Source organism: Ammodytes marinus, assembly GCF_949987685.1.
Source record: "Ammodytes marinus genome assembly, chromosome: 19".
Classification (NCBI taxonomy): Eukaryota; Metazoa; Chordata; class Actinopteri; order Uranoscopiformes; family Ammodytidae; genus Ammodytes; species Ammodytes marinus.
The window spans coordinates 5,716,755-5,742,365 of NC_137223.1; the positions used below are offsets into that span (position 1 = coordinate 5,716,755).

The following is a 25,611-nucleotide window of genomic DNA, read 5'->3' on the forward strand; positions in this document are numbered from 1 at the left end:
ATAGGTCCTATCATCATCAAACTTGCTGGGTGTGTGCAGAAGTCATGTGGTAGCATGTCCCTCGAAGCTTATCGCGATTAACCCATAGGGGGCGCCACAAAAGTCACCCGACTCCGATTGACTTGAAATTGATTACACATGTACAGCTCATGGTGCTCTACCATTTCGCTCCGAGGAATTTTTTTTAAATTTCCGCTAGGGGGCGCTGTTCTTAATCCCTGACTGAAGAAAGTTTGAGAGGCCACGCCCCGCACACCGTAAGTCTGATTGACTTGAAATTTCTCACACTGGTGTATTTTAGGGCGCTCTACAAAAAAGCCTCTCGGACCATAACAGTCAACCTGGAAATACTTTCGGCTAATTAGCATAAACTGAAAAACAGGGTTTTATCCACAACTTTTTTAAGTGTTACTCTATCAACGCCAAATGTCTCACGAAGCCCCGGGGGACTATGACGCACGTCTCCGAAAAATATTAGTAGGGTAGCTTGGAAAAAATGGCCGCCCTTGACTAAAACGTTTACGCAGGGGCGGGCCTTAATAACACGTTGGCCGTAACGCGCGTCGGTCTACGGTAAAGCCTCTGGGACCGCGGGGGTCGGCCGTGATTTTTTTCCTTCCCCGATTCGCGCGGGGGCGGCCCGTACTTTCCAAATCTCCGCGGGATTTCTAGTTCTTACTTCTTACTTCTTACTTCTTATTCTGCCTCACATTTTCTAGCTGCTTCTCCTCCCACACCGTTACACGCAGACATGCAAAAATTTCGCACAACGTGCGTCCCCACCCCGCGGGGTGTGCTATTATACAGTTTTTTGAATTTCCGCTAGGGGGCGCTGTAATGAAGTCCCGACTGAACGAACTTTGAGAGGCCACGCCCCGCACACCGTAACTCCGATTGACTTGAAATTTCTCACACAGGTGTATGTTAGGGTGCTCTACAAAAAAGCCTCTGGGACCATAAAAATTCTTCTGGGAATATTTCCCGCTAATTAGCATAAAGTGAAAAACAGCGTGTTATCCACAACTTTCTGTAATTTGACTGTATCGACACCAAATTTCTCGTGAAGCCCTGGGGGACTACAATAAACATACCCGTAAAAGATTAGTAGTACAACTTGAAAAACATGGCCGCCACTGACCAAAACGTTTACGCAGGGGCGGGGCATAATAACACGTTGGCCATAACTCCTTAACCATAGGTCCTATCATCATGAAACTTGCTGGGTATGTGCAGAAGTCATGTGGTTGCATGCCCATCGAAGCTTATCGAGATCAACCCATAGGGGGCGCCACAAATGGGCGGGGCTTAATAACACGTTGGCCATAACTCCTTAACCGTAGGTCCTATCATCATCAAACTTGCTGGGTATGTGCAGAAGTCATGTGGTAGCATGTCCTTCAAAGCTTATCGTGATTTACCCATAGGGGGCGCCACAGGGGCGGGGCCTATCCACAAATTGGCCATAACTCCTTAACCGTAGGTCCTATCATCATCAAACTTGCTGGGTATGTGCAGAAGTCATGTGGTAGCATGTCCCTCAAAGCTTATCGCGATTAACCCATAGGGGGCGCCACAAAAGTCACCCGACTCCGATTGACTTGAAATTGATTACACATGTACAGCTCATGGTGCTCTACAATATAGCCTCTCAGAATTTTTTTGTAATTTCCGCTAGGGGGCGCTATAATTAAACCCAGACTGAAGAAAGTTTGAGAGGCCACGCCCCGCACGCCGTAAGTCCGATTGACTTGAAATTTCTCACACGGCTGTATGACAGGGTGCTCTACAAAAAAGCCTCTTGGACCATAAAAGTCAACCTGGAAATATTTTCGGCTAATTAGCATAAACTGAAAAACAGGGTTTCAACCACAACTTTTTCACGTTTTACTCTATCGACACCAAATGTCTCACGAAGCCCCGGGGGACTGTGACGCACGTCTCCGAAAAATATCGGTAGGATAGCTTGGAAAACATGGCCGCCATTGACTAAAACGTTTACGAAGGGGCGGGGCTTAATTACAAATCGGCCATAACTCGTTGACCGTAGGTCCTATCGTCGTGAAACTCGCGGGATACGTGCGGAAGACATGCGGTGGCGTGGCCCTCCAAGCTCGTCGAGGTTAACCCACAGGGGGCGCCGCGAATGCGAAAACCGTCATTCGTTGACGCGATGTTTGCCGGGCCACGCCCCTTTCCCCCCGACTCCCATCGACTCGTCGTTTGTCGGACGCGCGCGGCTCGCGTCGCTCTACGGTAAAGCCTCTGGGACCGCGGGGGTCGGCCGCGATTTTTTCCCTTCCCCGATTCGCGCGGGGGCGGCCCGTACTTTCCAAATCTCCGCGGGATTTCTAGTTAAGTACGGGCCCTCAAGCATTGAGGGCCCGTAATTATTACTCTCCACCATACTTATTAAGTACGGGTCCACTGTTTACAGGGGACCCGTAATTATTACTCTCCACCATACTTATTCTTACTTCTTACTTCTTACTTCTTTTTACTTCTTTTTATTCTTCCTCACATTTTCTAGCTGCTTCTCCTCCCACACCGTTGCACGTAGAAACGCAAAAATTCCACACAACGTGCGTCCCCACCCCACGGGGTGTGCTATTATACAGTTTTTCCGATTTCCGCTAGGGGGCGCTGTTATGAAGTCTTGACTGAAAGAACTTTGAGAGGCCACGCCCCGCACGCCGTAACTCCGATTGACTTGAAACTTCTCACACAGGTGTATGTTAGGGTGCTCTACAAAAAAGCCTCTGGGACCATAAAAAGTCTTCAGGGAATATTTCCCGCTAATTAGCATAAAGTGAAAAACAGCGTGTTATCCACAACTTTCTGCAATTTGACTGTATCGACACCAAATTTCTCGTGAAGCCCCGGGGGACTACAATAAACATACCCGTAAAAGATTAGTAGTACAACCTGAAAAACATGGCCGCCATTGACCAAAACGTTTACGCAGGGGCGGGGCATAATAACACGTTGGCCATAACTCCTTAACCATAGGTCCTATCATCATGAAACTTGCTGGGTATGTGCAGAAGTCATGTGGTAGCATGTCCATCAAAGCATATCGAGATTAACCCAAAGGGGGCGCCACAAATGGGCGGGGCTTAATAACACGTTGGCCATAACTCCTTAACCGTAGGTCCTATCATCATCAAACTTACTGGGTATGTGCAGAAGTCATGTGGTTGCATGTCCATCGAAGCTTATCGAGATCAACCCATAGGGGCGCCACAAATGGGCGGGGCTTAATAACACGTTGGCCATAACTCCTTAACCATAGGTCCTATCATCATGAAACTTGCTGGGTATGTGCAGAAGTCATGTGGTAGCATGTCCTTCAAAGCTTATCGCGATTTACCCATAGGGGGCGCCACAGGGGCGGGGCCTATCCACAAATTGGCCATAACTCCTTAACCGTAGGTCCTATCATCATCAAACTTGCTGGGTGTGTGCAGAAGTCATGTGGTAGCATGTCCCTCGAAGCTTATCGCGATTAACCCATAGGGGGCGCCACAAAGGTCACCCGACTCCGATTGACTTGAAATTGATTACACATGTACAGCTCATGGTGCTCTACAATATAGCCTCTCAGAATTTTTTTGTATTTTCCGCTAGGGGGCGCTATAATTAAACCCAGACTGAAGAAAGTTTGAGAGGCCGCGCCCCGCACGCCGTAAGTCCGATTGACTTGAAATTTTTCACACGGCTGTATGATAGGGCGCTCTACAAAAAAGCCTCTTGGACCATAAAAGTCAACCTGGAGATATTTTCGGCCAATTAGCATAAACTGAAAAACAGGGTTTTAACCACAACTTTTTCACGTTTTACTCTATCGACACCAAATGTCTCACGAAGCCCCGGGGGACTGTGAAGCACGTCTCCGAAAAATATCAGTAGGATAGCTTGGAAAACATGGCCGCCATTGACTAAAACGTTTACGCAGGGGCGGGGCTTCATTACAAATTGCCCATAACTCGTTGCCCGTAGGTCCTATCGTCGCGAAACTCGCGGGATACGTGCGGAAGACACGCGGTAGCGTGGCCCTCTAAGCTCGTCGAGGTTAACCCACAGGGGGCGCCACGAATGCGAAAACCGTCATTCACCGACGTGATGTTTGCCGGGCCACGCCCCTTTCCCCCCGACTCCGATCGACTCGTCGTTTGTCAGACGCGCGCGGCTCGCGTCGCTCTACGGTAAAGCCTCTGGGACCGCGGGGGTCGGCCGTGATTTTTTCCCTTCCCCGATTCGCGCGGGGGCGGCCCGTACTTTCCAAATCTCCGCGGGATTTCTAGTTCTTCTTCTGACTTCTTATTCTTCCCCAAATTTCTAGCTGCTTCTCCTCCCACACCGTTACACGCAGACATGCCAAAATTTCGCACAACGTGCGTCCCCACCCCCCGGGGTGTGCTATTATACAGTTTTTTGAATTTCCGCTAGGGGGCGCTGTTATGAAGTCCCGACTGAAAAAAGTTTGAGAGGCCACGCCCCGCACACCGTAACTCCGATTGACTTGAAATTTCTCACACAGGTGTATGTTAGGGTGCTCTACAAAAAAGCCTCTTGGACCATAAAAAGTGTTCTGGGAATATTTTCGGCTAATTAGCATAAACTGAAAAACAGCGTGTTATCCACAACTTTCGGAAATTTGACTGTATCAACACCAAATTTCTCGTGAAGCCCCGGGGGACTACAATAAACATACCCGTAAAAGATTAGTAGGACAACTTGAAAAACATGGCCGCCATTGACCAAAACGTTTACGCAGGGGCGGGGCATAATAACACGTTGGCCATAACTCCTTAACCATACGTCCTATCATCATGAAACTTGCTGGGTATGTGCAGAAGTCATGTGGTAGCATGTCCATCGAAACATATCGAGATTAACCCAAAGGGGGCGCCACAAATGGGTGGGGCTTAATAACACGTTGGCCATAACTCCTTAACCGTAGGTCCTATCATCATCAAACTTGCTGGGTATGTGCAGAAGTCATGTGGTTGCATGTCCATCGAAGCTTATCGAGATCAACCCATAGGGGGCGCCACCAATGGGCGGGGCTTAATAACACGTTGGCCCTAACTCCTTAACCATAGGTCCTATCATCATGAAACTTGCTGGGTATGTGCAGAAGTCATGTGGTAGCATGACCATCGAAGCTTATCGAGATTAACCCAAAGGGGGCGCCACAAATGGGCGGGGCATAATAACACGTTGGCCATAACTCCTTAACCATAGGTCCTATCATCATCAAACTTGCTGGGTATGTGCAGAAGTCATGTGGTAGCATGTCCCTCGAAGCTTATCGCGATTAACCCGTAGGGGGCGCCACAGGGGCGGGGCCTATCCACAAATTGGCCATAACTCCTTAACCATAGGTCCTATCATCATCAAACTTGCTGGGTGTGTGCAGAAGTCATGTGGTAATATGTCCCTCGAAGCTTATCGCGATTAACCCATAGGGGGCGCCACAAAAGTCACCCGACTCCGATTGACTTGAAATTGATTACACATGTACAGCTCATGGTGCTCTACAATTTCGCTCCGAGGAATTTTTTTTTAATTTCCGCTAGGGGGCGCTGTTCTTAATCCCTGACTGAAGAAAGTTTCTAGCTCCTTCTCCTCCCACACCGTTTCACTTAGACATTCAAAATTTTCACTGAACGTGCGCCCCTACCCCGCGGGGTGTGCTATTATACAGTTTTTTGAAATTCCGCTAGGGGGCGCTGTTATTAAGCCCCGACTGAAAAAGTTTGAGAGGCCGCGCCCCGCACGCCGTAAGTCCGATTGACTTGAAATTTCTCACACGGCTGTATGATGGGGTGCTCTACAAAAAAGCCTCTTGGACCATAAAAGTCAACCTGGAAATATTTTCGGCTAATTAGCATAAACTGAAAAACAGGGTTTTATCCACAACTTTTTCACGTTTTACTCTATCGACACCAAATGTCTCACGAAGCCCCGGGGGACTGTGAAGCACGTCTCCGAAAAATATCAGTAGGATAGCTTGGAAAACACGGCCGCCATTGACTAAAACGTTTACGCAGGGGCGGGGCTTAATTACAAATTGGCCATAAGTCGTTGCCCGTAGGTCCTATCGTCGTGAAACTCGCAGGATACGTGCGGAAGACATGCGGTGGCGTGTCCCTCTAAGCTCGTCGAGGTTAACCCACAGGGGGCGCCACGAATGCGAAAAACGTCATTCAACGACGCGATGTTTGCCGGGCCACGCCCCTTTCCCCCCGACTCCGATCGACTCGTCGTTTGTCGGACGCGCGCGGCTCGCGTCGCTCTACGGTAAAGCCTCTGGGACCGCGGGGGTCGGCCGCGATTTTTTCCCTTTCCCGATTCGCGCGGGGGCGGCCCGTACTTTCCAAATCTCCGCGGGATTTCTAGTTTATTATTATTTTTTCTCCCCCATCTAATTGAAGATTTTTAGAAAAATGTGTTGGTTTGTAAGCGCTAAGGGAGCAAGTTTAAATAAAACCTGTGAACCTTACCTTTTAAATGTATTTTATTTCATGTTTCTATGTGCTACACAGGCTTAGATATTAAGGTTTTGGTAGACGTTGACAATTCGTAGTATTTTTTCAGAAAACCCTCAGGCATTAAGGACATGCATCTTAGACTGCCATAGTCATCAATGGGTTAAATAGTAAGTTCAAAAATCCACACCTTAATCTTTAGAAGGCAATTCGGCAAATATTGGCTATAAACGAGATGAACGGACTAAGAGACTTAACTATTTGTGTTGGCTATTTTTTCACTCAGAAACACTCACAATCAACACATTTGGCTGTTTACTGACCTCTGATTGGATAACCTTTATGAGGAACAAGATGTGGTAAACACTTTTGCAAAGTAAGGACATCTGGCGGCATCTGGCCAGGAAGGCCTGATCCGATGGCTCCAATCGCTTCAGCAGCTTGCTCCAGAACAGAGTGAGCTCCCTGATTTGAAGAAAAGTCATTGTACATTAATCGTTTGTTCAGTTTCTATTATTTTATAAATTATAATAAGCATCAAACAATGGCTTACCAAGCACAGTATGTATCTCCATGGAGAAGCTGCCGGGTCAGGAAGGCTGAGCACAAGCTGAAAGCTGCCCTCTCGTCTCCATCAGACTCCAGATTGCATATCATCTCTAAAGCTTCGCGGCAATCCTCCTTTGAGAGCTGTACAGACAGATGCCAGGTACAGTATCACGCAAAAGTGAGCACACCCCTGTGAGAGGTGTGCTCACTTGTGTGAGATACTGTATATAGTACGCTTTCATGAATCAAAATATAATTATACCCAGGTAAACAACCAAAAGCTTCATCACCTGATTTTTTCAAAGGCTAACAGCTTGCTTTTTAGTGTAGTCTGCCATCTTGTGGATGAGACATTTATTACAGGAAAATGTCTAAAAAGTACAGACTCAGTGGAAGGCATAGCACAAATGAAATGTTAGGCTACCATTATTCTGGTCTTACAGGGCTATATGAAGCCATTTACGCTTCATCCAAATTGTGTCCAAATGTTTTACTGAATGCCAAGATCTGCTACGAGTGATCAAATCTAGTATGCACAAGTGACCTTTTTCAAAGCTCCTGTGTGTACACTCACCTCGTCCATCAACTGATCCTGTTGTGAGGTTGCACAGAGGCAGACGAGGTATATCTGTTTGAATGCTCCCTTCCCTTGGTAGGCAGGACACCAGAGGCAGGTCTTTGCCAGCAGTGCTGCCTTCCCCATCTGATTCTCCTTCATCAGCTGCTTCACTCTCATCTCCAACAAAACCGGCCCCTCCTGCACCAGGAACTCCTCAACTGAAAACAAAGCAGAAGAATGATACTGAAATATTAGAACTTTTGTTTTCAAGTGCAACCAGAGTTCACCCATCACTGAACTAATTCTGGAAATGTTTGACACCATCATGCTCTATTAAAGGTGAAGTGAGCGATATATTTAGGTTAATATAAGTATTAAATCGCTCTATATTCATACAGTGATCACTTGTATAGTGTGCGCGTTTCATACCTCCGATCTCTCAGTCACCCGCTCTGCATGTAATCGGCAAATTAAATTGTGCAGGGATACCGAAAGTGGTATCCAATCACAAGGAAGAACGCTACAAACCGGCACACCCAGCAACAGCTGGGTGAATGTTTATTCGCCTACAATGGCGGAGCAGGTAAAAATCCTTCCCAATGTCTGTTTTAATCACGTTTTATCACACTTATGGATCTGAGATGATGCTAGATAACTAGCTGCTTGAAGACCGCAATGCATTAAAGCTACTACGAGTAAGTCGGCACGTTGGCGACACCTTTGAACAAAAGCGGTAGTATTTTTACGACGCCAGCTGTTTTCTAGCTCGTGCTGGGAGTGCAAGAATCAAATAATCAGGAAGCAATATGGTGCGTGTCCGTGTGTTGAAAGTGTAAGGGGAACCGGACTATTTTCGGCTTCCAGAGAGTGGTTAGTGACACAGCATCAACTAATGCCAGTAAGAGCTAAACACACCTGATTGCAATGAGTTGATGCATTGTCACCTCTCACGTAGCTGAACGAGTCCGTGTCCGTGAGATGGCAGTTAGTTAGTAGTCTAGGATCACGATGAGGTAATGTGTTTATGTTGTTGTAAATAATGACTATTTCAGATGAATAATGGTCATCTGATGATGCTGGTGAGGCAAAGTAAACTGTGTTTTAGTAGGCTACCGCTCATTCATTTAGGAGTAAACACTGCAGTCTAGGTTCGCTCCGTGAAATTGTGTATACGTTGCCTGGCAACGCCCTCCCGCCCGCCTATCACTCTCCCTTTTTGCTTTTCTTCATTGCATTTTCTTTTTTTTTCTTTGATGGTTCAGCCCCGTTATCAGTCATTATGACTACAAACAACTGTCTCAAACAAGGCTCCCGCTCCCCTTCCCTCACCTGGAGCCATAGGCTTCTCAATTCACGTTGCTGCGCCACACTGAGATCTGCGACCAATGCGGATATGTGACCATAGAGCATGCACGCGTGAACCGAAAATCGGACTGGGTGTACGACCAGATCAAATGCAGTAATAAAAACTATATAAAAACGTCTTTCTTTGCACTGATGGTCTCGTTTGCTGTTGCGGAGTCATGTTTTGGGCCGGAATCATGGGGAGAGAGCTGGTAGGCCCCTTTAGGGTCCCTAACGGTGTGAAAATGACCTCAGCAAAGTATGTTGAGTTTCTGACTAACCACTTTCTTTTGTGGTACAAAAAGAAGGACAGTGCCTTCCGTAGTAAAATCATCTTCATGCATGACAATGCACCATCTCATGCTGCAAATAATACCTCTGTGTCATTGGCTGCTTTGGGCATAAAAAGGAGAGAAACTCATGGTGTGGCCCCAATCTTCCCCTGACCTCAACCCTATTGAGAACCTTTGGAGCATCCTCAAGCAAAACATCTATGGAGGTTGGGAGGCAGTTCACATCAAAACAGTAGCTATGGGAGGCTATTCTGGCATCCTGCAAAGATATTCAAGCAGAAACTCTCCAAGAACTCACAAGTTCAATGGATGCAGGAATTGTGAAGGTGATATCAAAGAACGGGTCCTATGTTAACATGTAACTTGGCCTGTTAAGATGTTTTTGATTGAAATAGCTTTTGATTTCACTAAATATGACCTACTAATGCTGCAAATTCAACAAATGACCATTTTTAGTTGTTTACAACCTATAAAGTGTTTTGAAACTCTGTTGTGCATAATAATTTGGAAAAGTGCATTTGGAGTTTTTTTTATTTTTGAAAAAAATACTTTTATTATTGGGAGGTTTGTTCAATACAATTCGAAATATACTCTAACGGTTGATGACTTGAAAATTATACTGACTGTGTTTTGCATCGACTATTTAGGAAAATCTTGGAAAATCTAATTTGCCTTATAATTTGGAACACAGTGTATCAATGTTTTGGGAGTAGTTCCCTCACGGCTCATTTCAGACTGTGTATGGACTCACACTATACGCCTGTGAACGCTCAAGTGGTTGCTATGACGCTGCTGCAGCCGAGGCTCCAGTCGCCCATCGCAGCGAAAATGTAAATAAATAACTGGCGGCTGCCACTAACGTTCAAGATTTTTCTTTTGGTGTGAGCGCAGGGTTACAAGTAGGCCTATTGCAAATGACACACTTTCTTTTCTGTTCTTTCACCGCATAGTCCCACATGGAAGACATTCTACCAGTGATGGAAGCACAGCGGGGCTAGGAAGCCCCAAGTTCCGGTTTCTGCTTCAAAATCGCGTCACGTTTCGCCAGTTAACTGCTTTTAATGTGAAGGTTACCTGTAGGAATGTAGGAAATGTTTGAATTAACAGTAACTTAACGGGGGCGCCCTTAGCTCAGTTGGTAGGGCGTCCCCCCCATGGGCCTCGGCCAGCAGCGGATCCGGGTTCGAATCCAGCCCGCGGACGTTCTCTGCATGTCACTCCCCTCTCTGCCCCATTTCAACTCTGTCTCTACACTATCAATAAAGCATAAAAATGCCAAAAAAAATATCTTAATTTTTATTTTATTTTTTAAACAGTAACTTAACTGCGAGCTACATGTATAGTTTGTGTCGTTAAGAGTGTGATTCGCAACATAACGAAATAAACGATATTGCATCAAATAGACGTTTTTGTTTCAGCAGACGATATATCGCACAGCCTTATGCAACGCATTGTGTTTTGAGAAAATAGTAATTTATTAATAAAAAAGCTTCTTCCCCTTAGAACAGACCACTTTGCAGTTGGTTTAGTTCGATTTAATTTTTGCGTTGACGTCCATGACACATGGCAGAGGCCTACAAGCATAGATTAACATAAGAACGTTTGTTTTGGTGAGACATGCAAGTTAAAAGCAAAACTCTAAAATAAAGCTATCTCTCTTTGTCTGGTCTCTTGCGCTCTCTTCACTGCACACTGCCTCAGAAAGCATTGGCTTGACATTTAAAAAAAACTAATGTCGTTCATCACTCCAATCTGATGGTGTTTTTTGATTGTTTTCTTCAAAATGAGTGATGGACTCGATAGTCATTTCACACAGTTAAAACAAGATTAAGATATTATCTTAATATACAATATATGGCAGACCACTACTCTCTCAACATGCACCTTAAATCAAACAATTTCTAAATTACATAACTTAACCACAGCCATCAAATGGCACATAGCTCCAAAAGATGTGTGCATTTCACAAGAGCCTGATATTGAGCAGATTGTCCAACCATTTAATTTAAGCACAATCCTATTGATCATTAAAAATGACACACTCCTTCAGTTCTTAACAATATGTCGGTCAATAATAATAACCACTCTATCCCAAACAAAAGAAACATTCATACACCACCCTTCCTTCATTTGGATTTGAATATGTTCACAGTAACTCTGAAAAGCAGGACAGGAACTGACCGTGTTCAGGCTCAAGGGTTTCATCAGAAAGAAGACCTTGTAGGATCCTGTTGGTCCAAACACCATCCGACTGGCCCAAAGCGGACAGCAGGCTGAGCTGAGCGATTCCATTCTCTTGCAGCTTACTGTAAGCAAACTGTACACAACAGGAAGAACAAGACAACTACATGACTCAATACAAAAGGTTTGTGACTATCTGAGCTTTTAGAATAGTTTGGAAACGTAGAAAAAGACTAGATATCTCAACTCTCAATGTCATTTTCAAACTCTTGTCAAAATCAGTGAATATATGTGTGGACTGAAAATAAATCTGGTGTTAACCCATTGATGACGGCTGCTGCGCGATGCTACATTGTATCTCCTGCCTGATGCTGCGTAGCGCAGCATTGTTACTTTATCTAATTTTCATTGCGTGCGCAACATAGAATGCACCGTCATTGGTTCAAATACACATGAGGTGGGTTTTGTTGATTTTTTAAGACCACGTGACCACCCAAAAGTTGTGTGGTTTGCCGAAAATCACGCCAATAAAAAAATTAAAAATAATAATAAAAAATCCGCCAGCTGTGTCAGCGATAATGTATTACAGAACAGTTAGTGGCGTTCGGAGCGCAGAATTTAGGTCTACTATAGGCTACTGACGAAAATCACACAACACATTGCATCTATTTATTAACAATATTTATGAATTTAGGCTATATTTTGCTGCTCTAACTCAAATTCCGCCCAGCCAGGCGATAGTTAAGTTTCAGTTTCGTTTTCATCTCCGTGGTATACAGCCGTTTGGACCAGCTGATCGGCTCCCGACAGCAGGAGTCAGTCTGCGTTCCAGTTATACTGGGAAGTCGGATTTATGGTGCCAGTGATAACTGAACTAAATAATAAAATAAAGCGATCTTTTCCTTCCTATATCTGTCTATCTTTATCCCTCCACTGCACACTCAGTCACTACTATCCATGCTAAAAGGAAGCAGGATTATAACCTCATTTAGCACATTATTTTTAAATATTTTCTATTATTTTTTTAGTTTTTCCCCCCCCCCCCATCTAATTGACGATTTTTTGAAAAATGTGTTGGTTTGTAAGCGCTAACGGAGCATGTTTAAATAAAACCTGTGAACCTTACCTTTAAATGTATTTTATTTCATGTTTCTATGTGCTACGCAGGCTTAGATATTAAGGTTTTGGTAGACTTGACAATTCGTACAATTTTTTCAGAAAACCCTCAGGCATTAAGGACATGCATCCTAGATTGCTATAGTCATCAATGGGTTAATACAGCCTAGGGTCTTTAAAAAGGGTACCGTATTTAAACAAAGGGGGCCACCATAGATGTAAACATGCCTGTTTACAGAGCCTAGGCTGTGTATTAAGACTAGATTTCTTTCCAGTGCACACAGTACGTACTGGTAACAGATTGTGAAGAGATATCACTGATTTTGAAGTGTTCTCCAGAACCCCTAAGTCCACCTTTAAGTGCACCGTTTCATTTTGTCATGATGTCACCATTTAAAAAAATTAACATAAGAAGTTGTAGGGTGACAGTGTTTTGTTATAGGGTGAGAGAGTTTAGTTCAAATCTGGCCTTGTAATTTGACAGAAAATCCACATTGAATCCTCAGCCGTACCTGCACTGATGACTTGAATTCTTTCCACGAGTCATCTGGAATGTCCTTCAGAGAGAGCAAAAGCTCCACAAAACTCCTGCCGAACAAAAGGGCAATCAGAAAATAAACATGAGATTGATCTCCGTCTGCAATTTAACCATCAGCTCCTAAACATTGAGAAAGTTAACAGGAAAGCTATTATTTACCTTTGATAACAAGGTTACAATCAGCAGAATTTTTTATTGGACATGGGGTAAACCCTCTCTTTTGCCGTTAATCACATTCTAATGGTACTTACAATGACAGCCTCTCAACCACATAAGGAACATTTTCACACTGCAAGGACAGGTATGGAGAGGCCTGGGCGTAACTCAGCAGGGCAACTCTGTACACTTCCACCAGAGGCAAAGGCTCTTCCTCTGTCCTCCAACGGCCCGCATACTCCAGCAGCGTCTACAAAGAGAAACACAGCGATTCTCTTACTCAACAACTATTTGAAGGGACGATGATTGTACCGACATGTTTTAAATAGTCAAGAAAACGGTTGGGTATTTAGTAGGGCCCGACCGATATGGATTTTTGAGTGCCGATGCCGATGCCTTTGCCGATTATCTTCAGAGAATAATTACGATAACGATTAAAATCGTCCGATTTTTTTTTTTAATCACAAAATATATATTGAAAAAATTTACTTTTTTGAACCCTTAAATATATCAGTGATTCTTGAGAAGTGGGACAAAACAGGGTGCAATGTTGAAAAAATACAAACCCTATGTTTCGGCAAATTAAATTACATGTTTGTATCCAACATATACTAAGCTACTGAGCTAAGCTTTGACACAACCTCCCAGCTTTTGTTTTTTTTACCGTCATTGGCCTATCACCACCAACTCCGTCAGATTTCTTGTCCGACGCTGTTGACATATTTAACGTTTCTTAAACAGAACAAATGGAGTTTATCTAGTAGCCATTTGGTTTTTCTGTTGATGTTAGGTGCTAGTATGAACTACTTCAGGAATATAAAATGATAAAAAAAATTCAAATAACTTCTTCAGAAATTGTAAGTCGGTGTTGACATACCATGGTTGTGACACAGGACTTTCAAGATTCGGAATGTAAAATATTCTAAAACTACAACACTTATCAGAGCCTGTCTGACTCTAATGTACTCTGCAAAGGTAGAATGTGACAAGAGGCCCTTCAAAGTGATAGCTGCCCCTTATTTCGCCCGATTTTATTACATTTTACATAATGAAATGTCTGACGGTGTTGACTTACAGTAAAGTTGTCCCACCACTTAGAATCCTTATAAAACAAATGTGTTGTAGAAAATCAGTTTCTATTGATATGAGAGATTATTTAGTGTTGCTTTTGATGAAAAAAAAGCTTGTTTTAATTATTAAAGTACATTTTGAATAGGTTTTATTGCATATGAAATATTGAAACCTTCTCTGTGGACACACTGTTTTGGACGTCGTGAGAAGATAACAAGTGTCATATATTTGACATAATAATGATACAATTAAATTTAAGGGTATAACTGTGCTCCAGACATTCTATTCTTCATCTCTAATAACATCTACAATTTAAAATATTTTTAGTTTTAAACATAACAGCAGTTACATATGGAAGACAGCCTTTTGTCCCGGTTCTCAAGATCACTGATATATAAATACTTGTTACTGTCGATATGCGTACAGGAACTTTTTATTTATTGAAATATGCATTATCTAAAAAAAGTGTTACAAATATGTCTCAAGTGGCATGACGCATTTTTAAACTCAGACATTAAGCATTTATGTAACTTCACCCAACCCTCTGGAACTTCCTCCCTCCAAACATCAGCATCTCAGAATAAATAAACTCATTCAAAAGTCAACTCAAAACTCACCTCTTTAAGAAAGCATAATTACACCTGACTCCACTCCAAACCATTTGGTTTCACTAAATATGACCTTCACATCCTGCAAATTCAACTAATGACCATTTTTATTTCTTTACAACCTATAAAATGTTTTGAAACTCTGTTGTGCATAATAATTTGGAACGGTGCATTTTGAGTTTTTTATTTTTGAAAAAAATACCGTTATCATTTGGAGGTTTGTTCAATAACATTTGAATCATACTTTAATGGTTAATGACTTAAATTATACTGACTTTTGCATAATAATTTGGAACGCACTGTATATAAATATATTTTTGAAAATCAGTCACACATGGGTATGTACATAAAAAAAAAATTGCATCAAGATGCATTGATAATCGATTTTGAATCTAATCGTTGACCTCTGAATCGAATCGTGAGGTGCCAAGAGATTCCCACCCCTAGTGTTTTGTGCCCCCAACGGGACCTTCAAGGCAGAGCTCAGGGTTAGGGTGAGGCATTCAGTTGATGATGGTTAATGGTGCCTTCCATGCAGCGCTGCCTTGAAGGCTGAGTTGGGGGCACAACGAGTTAACCTCCTTGTCACATGTCAGTCACTTGTAACATTAGCCTCGTTTGAGAAGGAGCCGTCTTGCTAAGACCTGCGCAATTATGACGCTCGACTTGCTGAGCGCACATCATTATGGTTAGACTTTTTGTCCGACTTGCACCTGCGGCTGGCTGTGGCTCGGCTGCATGAGACTTTGAAGTCCCACGGGAGCAAGACGGACACAGACACTGGAGCAAGTCGCTGCAGTTTCTCCCCACGGGCTGCGGGAGCGAAATGTTTGATGGGAAACGTCTTGCTGACAGACGGAGCTGAGCGCTAATTGGGAGTTTAAATCCCGTGCCTTTGCATTTCCCCAATTGGTTATGCAAAACTCTGACATCACCGCTCAAAATTAAATTACGATCCATTCTTTTTGATTTTAATGTATGTTTAATCATTAGGCCTACTCCGCAGTGTATGCATTTAAGCAGAAATATGTTTAATCAGAGTTAAACCTCCACTGATCTGAACCCTTGACAGAGAAATAATTTGGAAAGCAATAATTAGCATGCAGGTTTAACTCTCCTGTATAGATTTATTAAGTGAACACAAACTTGAGTCACATTAATTCGTGGTGAAGTGATATCTTTATACCATTAAGATTAAATCATAGCCTTATTTCCAGTGATCTAAATGGTCTGGGAATTGTATGTTACATGTTACACATCATAATAAAGTCCATCATAGCCATCTCTGCAGTTATAATAAGGGGTATTTTAGTTACCTTTAACTGTCTTTAGGCTGATCATATTCGTTATGTGAAGGGAGAAATACTAAACCTCCTTTATTTGGATTTGTAAAAAAAAATGTATCACTTAAAAGTAGTAGTAGTTTTCTAGTAAAATAACAAGAAAGATAAAGATGTAGCCTATGGGGAATGGGGATATATCTCGTTACTTGTTTTGAAAATGTCCCTCACTTTTGAAGTGTTTACTCTTTGTTTTTTCTTCTGCTTCTAATCGGTTGTAGCATGTGTAGCTCTTCTACGAATATGTTTCTAATAGGCCTTCGAAAATAATACTAGAAAACGAACTGCATCCGCAACAAGGACGCTACTTCGTACACTCCCGCGACTGCACTCGGCTACTCTTGTCTACTTTCCAGACGAGTCGAAACTGGGGTCGAACGAGCCTATGGTCTCTGTGTGGGGAGGCGGACCCCTGGCGTGACACAGAGTGCAGCATGAGAGCCCCGTGAGGAAGAGAGCCTCTGCCAGAGAAAACCATTTGGAGGAATAAAAAGATGGAATTGGTATCAAGGCCGAACGCGACAGCTGCCGTGTGGGAGCACTTTGGGTTCAAACTGATCGACCGGGGTGAACCAATTAACCTGCGCGAGCCGATATGTCGCATTTGTTGGAAAACCATATTAAAGGTTCAGTAAGCGGAATGGTCAGTTTAGATAACTTCCTGTCACTGACTGCAGTTAGCAGTCCCCTCCCTCGTCCCCACATTAATGCACTGCGGTCTTCAAACAGCGAGTTATCTAGTATCATCACAAATAAGTAAGTGTGATGAAACCATCAAAACAGACATTGAGAAGGATTTTTACCTGCTCCGCCATTGTAGGCACATAAACATTCACCTATCTGCCGCCCTGCGCGTGCACCGGCAGTGAGACGGGTGCCGGTTTGTAGCGTTCTCTCTTGTGATTGGATATCAGTTTTGGGATCCCCGAAAAGTTTATTTGCCGATTACGTGACAGAGATTGGCTTTATGAAACACGCACACAATGCAAGTGATCACTGTATGAATAAAGAGCGATTTAACACTTATATTAACATAAATAAATCACTTACTTCACCTTTACTAAACGCAAATACCACAAACATGCATGTGCACCTAAAACACAATGACCCCCTGCAGTTTTTCCAGCTTGTATAAAAAAAACAGATGGGACGTCTCCGTCTTCCCGACAGTCCACAATCACTTAATATTTTTTTAAGTGCAATTTTGTTTATATCCATTTTATTTATTGTTTCCGGTTGTCTTGTTTATTTATTCTGGATATTTTAAATGTCTTTTAGACGTCCATTTAGTCCTAACAAAAAGCACATCTAGGCAAACTGGAAAATAATACATAAGTATTTTCCAAAATTGGCCAATTCCGGTTGATCTGCCATCATGATAAAGATGTGAATTTTGACACTGTCACTGAAATATCTGTTAATTCTTATTATATAGAATTTCACCACAACCAACTCTCAGCATTGGAAGCTAATACATTTCTTTCTAGACATCAACAATGTCTCTTTTAAATCCCTCCACGTCACCCTACTACTTTAGGGAACTTAATCCTTGTTTTCTAAACTAGAGTATACATTTTAACTGTGCTGCCACAATGCTGTGTCCAGTAAGTTTAAGAAAACCCCGCTAAAACACACAGTAAACAGGCCTTAATGTGTAGCAGAAAAAACACCCAATTTGGCAACACCAGCCACCACAGAGTCGCACCGCCGCATGCGTCATCAAAATGCTCAATGAGTTTTTTGTGCCCCCAACAAAGTCTGAAAGGCTAATCTGCCAGGAAGGCCCTATGCTCATGCCCTATCCCTAACCCTTACCCTTACCGCGGGGGGCAGCGCTGCCTTCAAGGCTCCGTTGGGGGGGACAAAACACCCATCAAAATGCAAAGCATGGAGGCAAAACAAATGAAGGCATATTTTTCCAGTATTGCTTTATTTAGGCTCCTTTTTAGTATGGAATGAAATGGAATTTGATGTGAATTGTTTCCAGGTTTGGAAAATGATTCAAATGTAGGGCCCTATGAAATCCGTTTTATTTTTTTCCAAATTCCGTTTTAATCTCATGACTTCCGTTTTTTGACAATTAACACTAATTTAATAATCAGAACGAGTGTCTAATTAATGCGAACAAATAATATTCTAACAATTTAATCAGATAAGACTAAATTTAAAATACATCACAACATTGCACTGTTTTTAGTGCTTCAAATAAAAACAACTAGGCTACATGACTGTAAAACGAAAAAACAGATTTGTTGGGTATAACAGAAAATAAAGCCATTCATTTTGTGCTTCAAGTAAAACATTAAATACATTTTTTTGCATAAATAATGAAGTCCTTATTAACTTTTCAAGAAGCTGGACTAGAGTGAATATTGGACAGGCTTTATAGGTCCATGGCTTTTACCTGTGGGACAGCGCTTCACCTAACAGCGTGCTGCAACACCAACCTACAGTCTATTGTGCGACGGAGAGTTAGTTAACATTAGCGTCAGCGTTAGCCGAAGGGGCTAAGAATGAAAGCTGAAAAATGTAACACATAAACACAAGTTAAACTACATGAAAACAACGGGCTGTAGACGCTAGAGCAGGGGTGTCCAAACTTTTTTCACTGAGGGCCACATACAGAAAAATCTACCAAGGGCCGGGCCACTTTGCAAAAATATCACATTTATCAGGACATGTAGCTGCTCTGTTGTTTAGTTTCATAGTGTCTTTGTAAATTGTAATCCTTCTTCACGGCAACACTTTATTTGCACATTAAAACAGATACATTCCCCCTCTTGTTAAATGCCATTGATACACCCAGTGTTTTCTGCTTTTGCGTCCAATGTCCAGCTGGGTGAAAATAGTAGCCAGCTGAGATTCCGCCCCTCCAAGAGGGGTCCGGGGGTATGTCCCCCCGGGAGATTTTTTTAAGTTTTTAAAGTGAAATGCATGAATCTGGTGCACTCTGAGAGGGAAATTAAGAGGCTGAAGAATTTTGTATGAAAAAATGGAGACAGTGTCAGATGAATTAGAAGCTATTGGAGAAGGACACATGGATTTTCCATAATAATATTAATTTAAAATAAAATATTATGCAGGGTCCTCTGGGATGGGATTGGTGCTCTTTTTCTTTTATGGGACACATTTCTCTGTAATATAATGAGGGCATTTAAATTATTTAAAAATTAAAAAGGGCCATATTACATTATATTTTTTAAATGTGCCACGGGACAATCAATCAGTTTTGACACCCCTGCACTAGTGGGTTAACTAAGAAATGCAAAAAAAAAAAAAATTCAAAGGGCCATATTACATTATATTTTTAAAATCGGCCGCGGGCCAATAAAAAGCGGGCCGTAGTTTGGACACCCCTGCGCTAGAGTTATAATTGCGTGTAAGGAAACATTGTTGGGGCTGGAATTTCGTACAGCAGCGTCCGTTCCATAATACAACAACACTCCCTTTAGCAAATATCTAAATATAAGACTTCCCTGTGCTGTGTATCTGCGGGAGCGAGTGGCATTAATAACTTAAAAACAGTAAACGTTTAACATGATTACGTGGTTTTAGATGCTTTAATCATATGCCGTATGTATAAACAGACCATATTATTAACAATAAATTAAGTTATGTACATGACAGAGTTATATTTATGGATAAATTATTAAGTAAACATTGAATAGACAGATTTGTTAAAAGGGGTTTGGCGCAGTGTGTTACTGCAGCCAGGCTCTACTTTTCAAGGCAGTATTTTGGTCTTTAGATGTCGCCAAACCAAAATTTCTCCCTAATTCTGCTTTAATTTCAACCGTGTTGTATCCCTTTGCCTTGGAAACTGAATTTCACCACAATAATGGCGAATTCCGTGACATTCCGTGTTAACAGTAGATTCCGTTTTTATTGCCCGATTCCGTGATTCCGTCCGTGTTTTCGTTATAGCGGAAATCATAGGGCCCTACAAATGGAAAAACATGTGCACCTAAAGGACTACTGTCCTGTTTTTGTTTGAATAATTCCTCATTAAAAAGACCATTCAAGCAGCAGGTTTTTCCTCATGTTTTTGAGAATATACTGTAGGGGTGTGGGCTTCTAGTGTGGACTGAATGGGCGGCAACAAAGCGTTAAAGCAACAATGGGGAAATGCCAGTATTATGAGGGCTGTCCCCTTAATGCTGATGTAAACTCTGCTTGGATATGGATTCAAAATGAGATTAGAAGATGAAATCTGACGCATAGTTTCAGTGTTAAAACTGATACAATAATTGCTGTCTGTGGTTCTATATGGGCTGTGGCAATCATTTTGAAAAAATAATATCTTGCAGTAACATATTGGAAAAAACACTATTCAAATTTTAAATTATGAACTATGAACTGAACTAGTTCATTTTAAAGTGTGTGAACTGAAATGTGTACTAGTTCACGTAGAAAGTGAACTTTCCCAACACTGGCTGTGTCTCACATTGTGCCATTTCAGGAGGCGATGGAAACCTTTCATTTGACCAAATCGTTAACGAAGATTCGAGATGCTTAAAGCGGATCCGCCCTCCTCGTACTCATGTGCTCACACAACATGCCATACACAAACCTCTTTACCATGTATAGTGCAGATTGCTCACTTAGGGGAAACGTGCACGAGTCAAGAAAGGAAAGCTGGCAGTAAATAGTATTGAATTGATAGAAAACTGCGTGCGTCTTAAGATAAAGCTTTCATTCTATTCGGCACGTACACACACGAAATTCATCGCGATAAGCACTCAAACCGTTCCATTGTTTCTCCTTATTCAATTTGCCACATTTCAAAACAGCACTGGCTTCAACAACATGTAAAAGATTGACAGAAAGAGATTCAATTTGTCACTAAAACAATCATAGTCAATCAGCAAACATCGTTCCCAATTGAACGCGCATGTAGCCAAACATCGGCTACAAGGCTACAGGCTAACTGCATGTTGCACTGTTTTGACAAATATGCTAACGAGTAATTGGGATTAGTAACCAGCCTTAACCAAACCTATATTTTGGAACAGCTTTGCGATATGTACCTTACACTCATGCATATATTTAAACGACTATATAACGACAATAACATACTACCTCCTGCAGTGCAGACACAGCTTCATCTAGCGTGTGCTAGTAGCTTCACAAACTAGCCATGTCAGCGGTCAGATTGAGCACAATTGGTACATTCTACTTGACCGACTAGCCTCAGTTTAACCACTTCACGTGTTATTATTTTGTAATCGGGCATCATACTAATTACAACAACCCCTGCTCATACGAGCACAGTCCGGGTTTGAAACCCAACCTTTCTCTGGCTTGTCCAAAAGCCAGTACCTAGCTTTTGACATCAATGCCAGTTAGCTTGTAGTAGGATAAATATGTGTGGGTAAAATAACTCACCCTGCAAAACTCTTGGCAGTAGTTAGCAGAGGACTGCTCCGTAGAGTCGCCGCTTTCTCTAGCCACGACCTCTTGCAGTGCTTGTAACCGTTGTTTGAGCTCCTCTATCGTTTCTCTAATATCGTTCTCAGGACTGCGGTCCTGCTCGGCCTCCTCGTCCGCCATCTTCACACCCAGCTCCTGCGCGTACCACTCTACTACCGCGTCAACTACGTCAACACCGCGTCGCGCTCAAGCCATGGACCTATAAAGAAAGCCCCAACCACAGCGAGTTATACCCATGGACCAACCACAGCTCGTGCCCAGCATCCAATGCGGAAGTAACTAACATTGCAGTAACTCCCGGTGGCCACTAGGGGCGGTATGCAGAAGAGAGCCATTTTTCATTGACTCCAATGTTCACAGCATTATTAAACCTATTTCAGGCCTGGATCAAAAAAACATTCTTGTCTGTATGTTTAGTTCATATCTCCATGACAACTCTGAGGGGGGTGAATTTTTTCTACCAGGCTAGTTTTTACAAGTGCCCCTGACTGCAGCTCGCAGATCGAGGAGGGGCTAAATGTGGGTTGGGCTAAACCAACGTTTAACTCTGCACGGGCGTCATCTGGTGGCGCAGATCCGGCAGCACATTGTTGTGTAGAATATAACGATAATATTATATCTGATATATACAATGAATTGAATTGAATATTTTATTATTGTGTCATGCATTAGCCCACAAGGGCTTTCAAGACACCATTATAAAACACAGACAGACCAAAAACCAAAGATAGATGCTAAACAATACTAACATTAACAATAGGCCTATAAACCATCCTGACGTTTCATCCAGGCTTTAGAAACAAAAGAGGCTAACTTATAAACATTAAAGGTAAACAAACATTCCATTCTGACGTCATCATTACTCCAAAATATTTCAGGGTTTTGAGCAAACAGTTCATTTACAAATATACATATTATATATGTAGGTTTTAATATTAGGCTACTATATAATATATGCTAATTAAATGTATGTTTTTCAAGGGGACACTGTGAGGACCCCCAGACCCACTTTCACTCACTCTAACTCGGCCACATCCATAACGCCAAGCTCATTCGCCATTTCCAGGCCGGCCCCCGGCCGTGTGCCTGAACCCAGCCCCGCCAACAATGACTCTTGATCAGCCACACTTCATCCAGATGCCCCGCTGTTTCACAACCTACGCCTCAACTCAGCCCCGCTAACAGTGACTCTTTTTTTTTTTTTTTTTTTACTTGTATTTTAGTGGTTTTATGTTTTTTTTACAAAAAAAAACAGAATAAGTAAACACATACAATACATACACAACACTCAACCCCCTCTCCCCTCCCCTCCCCCTGCCCCCTCCTTCACATAAACAGACAAGGAATACAGAAAAAATAAATAAATGAAATAAAATAACTAAGACAAAATGATTAAGAAAATAAGCTATAAGTACACAAGAAACAAAACAAAGCTAAAACAAAAACAGAACTGGGGAAAACCTCACACCTTTTGGTTCCCTAAGTGCCGCAGCACTGGGCCCCATATAGCAGGGAATTTATGGGGGTGGCCTGACAGCTCATGTCGTAGCCTTTCCACATGTAGTCCAGGCATTATATGACCTGACCTTAAACAAATTGCAACAGAAACCATTCCAACTGTTTTTGACTCATGAATATGTAATAAATAACATACTAAAAGTCTTAAGGAATCCATGTGGTGGAAAGTTATTTTTTAAGGGTTTTCTTAACCATAACTTTTATGCCAATGTTCGGCTTCCTAAAGTACTGTTTTATGGTAGAGGGGATATGTGCTAAATTGTTAACCTTTTCAGAAAAGCATGAAACTTGGTACACTTATACAGTTTGGGGCCCTGAGCAGTTTCAGATATTTAGCCATTGCAAAATTTAATCATGGTTGCCGTGGCGACCATTTTACTTTCCGCCATAGCCTAATTATGCATTTTTCCTCATAACTCCTGAACCAAACATAATAACACATAACTAGTAATGTCTAACCCTATGTTTTCATGGTCAGGGATTACAATGATACCACATACAACATCAGAAACAGTGAAGGTCAGTAGTTAAGGGTGAAAAATGAAAGCCCAATATCCGAAAACATCGCTGTGACTTCATAATTTGGGCCTATGTTGCATAGACATTGTGTAGCATTTTATGAGTTTTAATTTTGTTCTCTAACAAAGACATAGGCTTAAATGTTTGTAAAAAACTACAAAAAACCCACAATTTCCAATTGTGGCCCGTGTTATTTTTATTTATTTATACATAGGCCTACATTCCTTTATGATATCTACACAAATAGTTCAGTGCTTTCCAAATCAACCGACAACTTTGTTTAACAAGAGATATGGTGTTGGATGCAATGCAAATCAATTATTAACTATTAGGTAATTTTATTAATTTGATTTAATTTTCTTGCCATCACTTTATGAAAAGTTTTCCGGATCCTAAAAAACAATGTCAAGTTGTTTTTTGGTAATTTTTGCCTTTATTGGTTAGAGAGATAGAGAGAGAGAGAGAGAGAGAGAGAGAGAGAGAGATCAGAACCACATGACCCGACAGCAGACCTGGAACTCATATGGAAAACAGCCATCCTGTTTGTCTCACAAAGGCCAGCATGGTCTAGTATGATGCACAGCATGGCAATAACTCGGGGAAAACAACATTTGTGTTTGTGGTCGATATGAGACATACTGACACCAAGTGCGTCTACTCCACATGTAAGTGCCTATGTGAACGTGCCCACTGCCACAATTCCACCCCAATCATCACATTTAATCAACCACTGGTGGAAGGCCTTTCTTATGAAAGAAGCTGAGCCAGAGGTTATGTTATGGCGCTTTTCCACCGCAAATGTAGCTCGACTCGACTCAACTCGACTCGACTCAACTTGGTTTGGTAGCAGCACGGGTCGTTTTCCACCGCAAATAGTACCTGCTGAACGTGGGCGGGGTCGTCGTAAGGGGCTGAAAGCCTACTCCGGAGCAAAGTAGCAGAGCAGAAATTGCGAGCAGTGTTGCACTATTAACTGAACCAACCGCCAAGAACACGGATGAAAAATGTTTAAGAAATACCCCCCTTGTATCTGTTTGCTAAAAGAAGTAGAAGAATATTGCTACGGGCCATTAAAAGGGATGGTTGTTGTCCCGATGTGTGACTGCCACACAGTCAGCTGTAGGGATGCGTCACGTACATCCCTATGCACGTAAGCACGGGCATGATAAAGTTGACTGTTTAGTGCTTGTTTCAGGATACGTGTTTTCAAATGCAAGCCGTGTCTCAGCCTGAATATTTTATTGAGGTAATCAGTTCAGTCCGAGGCTTGTAATGTAATCGCTCGCTATCATGTCTGTCCCAGCTGGCTACTATTAGCCTAGCTGCTAGCTGCCCTACATGTCTCCTCTCGTATGATAAGTAACTTCCCCAACAACCAACACTGGGTGAGCTTAGCGAATATATGGAAAATAAATTCAGATCTGTGATGCAAATCAAATGAAAGAGAGCCAGAGAAGGCTGCACGCGGCGTAAATACACTCAAAAGTCCCGGAGAGTTGGGGAGAATAAACAACAGAATGAAGCCGGTAGTCTCTGGCCACTGATTGGCCAGACAATAGTCTCTGGCCAATCAGTGGCCGGCCGTCTGCCGACGTCACCTTTTAGCATCGGCTCAGCTCGCTTGGAACCTAGAGCGAGGCGATACCAAAAAAGCAGCCGCTACGTAGTACCAGGTACCATGAAATTGCGGTGGAAAAGCCAAAAATGCGAGTTGAGTCGAGTCGAGTCGAGCTGATACCATGCGGTGGAAAAGCGCCATTAGTGACTTTGGGGCTTCCACACTGATATTAGTTTTTAGGGGTCCATTGGGCATGTTATGGCTGGTGCTGGGAAGAGGAAGTGATGGAGATTTTGTGGATTTTTTTTATGCAGCCAATGCCGTTGTGCACATTATGACA

At 42.5% G+C, this 25,611-nt stretch overlaps 1 protein-coding gene across 1 annotated transcript in view; it reads right to left on the bottom strand.

Annotated features, from left to right (window-relative positions):
- znf292b (zinc finger protein 292b) overlaps window positions 1–21,796 on the bottom strand; it is a gene marked incomplete at its 5' end in the record, with an annotated part of 33,130 nt that extends 11,334 nt beyond the window's left edge. Inside the window, 7 exons of the mRNA XM_080048007.1 lie at window positions 6,815–6,956; window positions 7,045–7,181; window positions 7,615–7,817; window positions 11,418–11,553; window positions 13,046–13,121; window positions 13,323–13,477; window positions 21,632–21,796. Of these exons, the coding sequence (XP_079904133.1) occupies window positions 6,815–6,956; window positions 7,045–7,181; window positions 7,615–7,817; window positions 11,418–11,553; window positions 13,046–13,121; window positions 13,323–13,477; window positions 21,632–21,796 (1,014 nt within the window). The remainder of the gene's footprint in view (window positions 1–6,814; window positions 6,957–7,044; window positions 7,182–7,614; window positions 7,818–11,417; window positions 11,554–13,045; window positions 13,122–13,322; window positions 13,478–21,631) is intronic.
- Between the last annotated feature and the right edge of the window lie 3,815 nt (window positions 21,797–25,611).